Here is a 6,208-nt window from a genome sequence, read left to right as displayed (position 1 = left end):
CAGTCCAGATTTTCCTTTCTGCAGAGTTATTCTAGGTTCTCCTCTCTGTAATAATGTTTTTTTTTTAATCTCATCTCTGCAAAATGTGATAAAAAGCTTGTTTTTTTCCTTTAACTTTCTGGGAACAGATAATAAACTAGTGAGGAAGAAGAAGGCAAAGGAAAGGGAATGGGCTCTAATGTCTCTACCCTGTCATGTGTAGCGTAGTGAGGAAGTGTTGCTTCTCACTAACACAAAACCATAACCTGACGACAATCATACTTTGCAGTGCTTCATTGTTGTGTGTTTTACAAAACTTTTTTGATTAGTTGTGATAATGTGTAGGGTGAGACTGTCCTGATTCTGTAGCATGTTGCTTCCACAGCTTAGGAATGGATTTGCTGCAGTGTAAGATGTGATGTCTGCTCCTCTGAGTTGTGCTGAGAGCAGCGTGGTTGTGTACTGTGTATTCAATCTGCTTACTCATGAACAAGAGAGAGTAGGGGTGCAAATTCATCCAAAATGGGGCTTAATCAGCCACCGGAAGCCTTTTTCCTTTATATTTATTCCTAATGGGTTACATAGTGTGAATATTGTTGCATTTGCATTGAGGCAATACTTCTTCCCAGAAAGCTTTCAGTTCGAATTTAGTGATGAATAAAAATGGCTCCACACAGGGTAGATAGACCAAGGTCACCTCACAAGATATATCATCCCTATAATGTCTTACATTTCTTCTTGCACACTTAGAAGTGTTTTAAAAATAGAGTTACATTCCTTTACTGGATGATAATCAGGGGTAAAACCTAAGATGTCCACGGAATACTTAGTGATTTCATCACCGTGTCACTCCTCCCATGTCAGTGGTTTGAGTCTGAGCAGCAGACCACAAGTCGTTCAACCACGACACACCGATTATATATGTACCTTTTGCACCACAGAATATATTGGATATATTGTAAATAGATAATATAGATTTATTCTGAAAAAGTGATTGGTTTCTGCAGTGTGTGTATCTACGTATGTATTTGTACAGAGAAGATCTAGTTTAAAAGAAAAGAAGGATATTATAGTTATTAGAGATAATATTATCATTCACATTCAGTTTCATTTAATAAATCCTACTGCTGTGAGGGACACGAAACAGGCAGCTTTTATAGAACACACTCTAGTTACCATGTTAACAAACAATGATATTATTGCAAATCTACATTCATTATTAGATTACCATGTCCTACTATCATAGGATTATTCTAAGAGATGGCTGTGTCACCTGTGAAGGTGTGTAAAGGGCTATGCTGTATTAACGAATACTTACAAGCACCAACACACAACCATAAAGCATATACAGTATACACACACACACACACACACACACACACACACACACACACACACACACACACACACATGCTGTATACATGTAAACAAACACTGATGTACACAAACTTGCACACAGCTGCCAAAGCAACAACCAGTCTAGCTTAGATTCACCCTTGAAATTGCTTGATTTCTTAAGTCACATTGTTACCAGTAAACACTGACTGACATGTACTATACAGCATGATATGTTTTTTTGTTTTTTTATTTACAGTATCCTGGAGGATTCAATTACATGTTTGTATCATTATTGTCATGGCATGTTGAGTTTATTGATGTCATTCTCTCCTCCCCTCTCTATTTCCTTCCTCCTGTCTGCCTGCCTGCTCCATGGTTGTCATGGAGACGCACCGATCTGAATCCTCACTGTGGAGCACTGTCATTAATCTTTGCACCCTCACGATATTTCTAAAAAAAAAAAAAAGATTTCTTAAAGACCAACATGTTTACAAATGGAATATTTCTAATTTTTTTTGTTTGAAGAGAATGAAAGAATAAAGTAGTTTTTACTCTGTCTCGGACTTTCCGGCTGTGTGGACTGACATGAGTATTGTCTCCACAGTGTGTTGTGTCTGTTGCACTCCAAGCTCTTTAATGAATGAATTTTCACCAGGTGTTCAATAAGAACTGTGGAATGAAGGTGCTCATGAGGAATCAGTCCACGCAGATGACTATGTCCTTTCAGCTCTCAGACTCTGAGCTCATTCATTAGTGGATGAGGTCAACCATAAATACTGAATCTATCTATTTTACGGGATGTCTACAGACGGGTATATGTGTACACGTGTATTAATAATTCAGATTACATCATAGTTATCGTGTCCTCTCAATATCAACTTTGTAATTTGTATCTTCACAATGTCAAAACAGCAATGTTTCATGCATACAGTCTCAGAGGAAAGAGGTTCTAAGCAGTAACTGTCAAGGCCACAAAAAATACAAGTTGCATTTATTTCTGCAAATCACTCTTGAGAAAGGATAAACAAAATAGAAATGCTGTTGACGCAAGCAGAATTACAACGAGAATGAAAAAAACAAACAAAAACTTCATTTTGGCTGAATAAATTATCTTACAAAAACATAGATAATATCACCATAATACAGCAATTATAATACACAGTGAAATCAATTTGTGCAAAGTACCCAGAGGCTTACAGATGTGATCGCACTCTCAGTCATCTCACCATCCTCTCTCCCTTTTGCTTCCCCGGCTGTCTTTCAAAAGTAGTGGATGAGAGGAAGGTTATAAAAGTTGATGACTGTCCTCAGAAGTGGGTCGACACAGCTGTTGTCGAATGATCGCTGTTCACCTCCTTATTTCCTCCCCTCTAAACTTGAATAGCCCACGGTCAACCCCCCCCCAGCGGCCTCAAAACGAGCTGTCTCTCTCTCAGGAAAAGGTGTCCCTCAGGCGAGTCTTTACATTGTGGTCTCTTCCCATTCCAGTTCAACATCACCTGAAAGCCAGTACAGGTGTGAGTGATGACCGTGGTGCTGTGCTCAGTGTGAGGTCTACATGGGGGTGTTTATATGTTGTTGCTTACCTTCCATGGCGTCCAGAGAGTCCATCTTCTCCAGAGCCGAATAGCTGACAAACCAGATGGACTGGCTGTTGCCTTTGTTGTTTAGGAGCTCCAGTGTGCTTTGGTGCAGAAAGATGTACTGTACCTATAACACACAGATGTTTATAGACACTGAGCGAGTATACTAATTGATTTAAAACATTGGTTTTATGGGTTGATCATCTCAGAAAGACAGAAGCAATATTCTCATTACAAGAGAGCAGGAAAAGCACATTGATTTTGGATTGTGAATTGCTAATGTACGATACAACCTTTGACACCTGATTTAATATTTTTGTCTGTCAGGACACACACCGATCCAACTTTTTTGCAGACTGTTTTTCTAACATGCTTGAACAAAATAACATTTTAAAGCTCAAACAATGACTGAACATCAGTGTGAAATCCCTCTATAATGCAGCAGCCATGAATTTATTGCAGTAACAGTAGAGACGCTTCATTCAAATCTATTTTTTACCTTTGTTTGGGGGTGATTTTTTTAAATCTGTATTTGTTTTTTCTTGTTTGTCCGTACTTAAAAATTTCTACAAAACAAATTTTCATGAAGGTTAGTGGAGAGATGGGCCAGGAAGTAACTCATTAATTGTTGGAGTGGATCCAGATAAAGTCTTCATGAAATAACTCTTGTTAACATTATGAGATACCATATTATGAAATATATTTTCTACAATTGAAAAAAAAAATACAAAAGAAATACCCCCAAAACTTTTTATGGAAGAATAGAGAATAATCCATGAAAGCTTATCGACGTGTAGAATAGTTTGGACCAAGGCAACGGTATGTACTGAACAGAGAGAACCTACTAGAATTCCAGGTTTCTTGCTTTGATCATTGACCGTGATACTGCCTAAACTCCACAGGGAATGACATTTCTCCGCTTCTGGGTATTATCCAATATTGATGAGTTCCTGTCATTTTATAGCCGTGAGCTGCAGACGTGGAGATGCAATGTTGTTCAATGCCAGCAGAGACAGGAGCAGTCAGACTTTGTTACAGCTTATAATAAATCCCTATAATTCAATTAAGTTTTGAAATTCCTTAAAAGTAAATATTTAACACACCTGCTATGCTAGTTATCCCAGTAATATTTGTCAGTCTTTTGTCATTTTTCATTGTAAAATAATAGAAATACAACAATGGGAAGCACAGAAGAGCTGATATGTATTTACAATAATAGCTTGTTTTCACTTCCAGTGTTGTGAATAGTGTAGGTAGACTGTCTGTCTGCAGAGGCACCCTGCCTGAGCATCTCAAGGAAATTTGTGAGTTTATTTAACATGACTGGACTGCTATGCTAATAGCTAGCTGTCTGGGGTACTGAACACCGCTGTCTAAAATAATCATGTCCTCTCTAGTTTTGAGCAGCTCTTATAGCTGCAGAAACTACAGGCTCAAACCTTTCTGCCAAAATGTGGCCACAAAATTTTTTTTAAAAAATGCGCAGAACGTCCAGAAATAATAAAACTAAATACTAAGAAGGAGTGCAGGCACTAGGCATATGGTCCCTGCAGACACTGAGGCACTGAAGTAAGGACTCAATCGGGTAATTTTAGGATAGATTCGTGATGTTTTTAAGAGGGGGAATCCTGCTCAGCATATGCCTTTAAACCACCGCCAGATCTTTCCTTTGTCAAAACGAGAATTTTCCAAATATGCCCTCCTGGGGATGAGATCACAGCAGGGCATGAAGTAGAAAGTAGGACAGCTACACTACCCCTGAAAAAACTTACGGGAAAACAGCATGACATGCTTTTCAAAATTTTTTTGTTTATTCTTTCATGGTTGTGAAGTTTAAGAATGGGAATAAAATATGCTGTGTTATTTGATGTTAACCCACCAGATTCTGTACCATACACATCCGCTCACTGCGTAGTTCAGCCACCAGGCCATAGATATCCACAAAGTCGTGATCTCTGACATGCTGGATGAGGTGGTCGAGAGCTATAAACACTCCAGTTCTCCCCACACCAGCACTGAGAATGGAGCAATAAGAAAACAACACACCATTATACTGACTATATTAATGTTACGCATAAAATTACTATTTGTTGGTCAAATTTGGATACATAGATAAACGACTCATGACATGAAACTCAGTTTAATAACCCAAATCGATAAAGTCATTGTCTTAATTTTTCAGGAATGACCTTAAACCTCCACGGACGTCCCACAGTACCTGCAGTGGACCACTATGGTGGTGTTGTCATGCCTGTGGGCTCGGACAGCTCGGACAAATTTAATGAGGGTGCTGCAGGACTCTGGGACTCCATGCTCTGGCCATGATGTGAAGTTGAAATGGCGAACATGAATGTAGTGCCCGTGCTGCACGGAGGAATTCATACATGACAAGGGTCAGTCACTTAAAGTTAATTTGATTTACATTATTTAATGATATGGATGTTAGTTGTTGTCTAACTTTCTGAGGTTTTGCGACAGACAGCACTAACATTTGTGAGAACATGCATTATACCTTACGTGCAGGTCAGCAAGTGTGTGTGTGTGTGTGTGTGTGTGTGTGTGTGTGTGTGTGTGTGTGTGTGTGTGTGTGTGTGTGTGTGTGTGTGTGTGTGTGGTGCTATGAGCTGACTTGCCTTTTCCACTTTTAGGGTTCTAACGGTCCAATCAGGAAGGATTTCCTCCGACACTTTTGAGATGAGAATGTCACTAAACACTGACATGGGCTTATTGTCCTCTGGCCAATACTTGTGACAGCGAATCTGAAATGTCACACAACCACACACACGCACGGTCGCACGCACGCACGCACGCACACACACACACACACACACACACACACACACACACACACACACTCATATAACCCTTCTGGTGTACTTGTAATATAGCTCAAGCCAGAGCCAAGCTTGTTCTGTAAATGCTGTTTCATAACTGAAGCAAATTGTAATGACTCACTCTGCCTTTTTCATAACACTGTGTGAGCATAGCGATGGTGCGGGTCCCCGTTTCCCAGATCATCCTCCAGAAGTCGGCCACAGTGCCAGGCAGAGGACCCTGGGTAGCTATGAACTCATTAGGACAAAGGTAGCCCTGCACACACAGAAAGAGCAGGATATATAAAGGTGTACTTAAATTAAAAATTAGCACCTATAATTCACTCTTGAAAAAAAGTTACGAAACTTGAAGTTTCAAAATTATTTTTGGAAAAATGGTTGAGATTTGTTAATCATCTTCAACGAAGATACATTCCGAACACAGAAATCCGTCAACTACAAAAAATTCTATCTCAAGGCTGCATCACTACATTC

At 39.4% G+C, this 6,208-nt stretch overlaps 1 protein-coding gene across 2 annotated transcripts in view; it reads right to left on the bottom strand.

Moving 5' to 3' along the window:
* Positions 1 to 2,291: 2,291 nt before the first annotated feature.
* ptprq (protein tyrosine phosphatase receptor type Q) overlaps positions 2,292 to 6,208 on the bottom strand; it is a 41,613-nt gene continuing 37,696 nt past the window's right edge. For both annotated transcript variants that reach the window (XM_068312399.1, XM_068312400.1), the window contains 6 exons: positions 5,856 to 5,990; positions 5,534 to 5,659; positions 5,119 to 5,264; positions 4,780 to 4,915; positions 2,904 to 3,027; positions 2,292 to 2,816 (listed from right to left, as the gene is read on the bottom strand). In XM_068312399.1, coding sequence (XP_068168500.1) covers positions 2,779 to 2,816; positions 2,904 to 3,027; positions 4,780 to 4,915; positions 5,119 to 5,264; positions 5,534 to 5,659; positions 5,856 to 5,990 — 705 coding nt within the window. In that variant the 3' untranslated portion in view covers positions 2,292 to 2,778. The remainder of the gene's footprint in view (positions 2,817 to 2,903; positions 3,028 to 4,779; positions 4,916 to 5,118; positions 5,265 to 5,533; positions 5,660 to 5,855; positions 5,991 to 6,208) is intronic.

This window comes from Antennarius striatus, chromosome 4, assembly GCF_040054535.1.
Source record: "Antennarius striatus isolate MH-2024 chromosome 4, ASM4005453v1, whole genome shotgun sequence".
Classification (NCBI taxonomy): domain Eukaryota; kingdom Metazoa; phylum Chordata; class Actinopteri; order Lophiiformes; family Antennariidae; genus Antennarius; species Antennarius striatus.
This window is presented reverse-complemented; position numbering and strand designations above follow the sequence as displayed.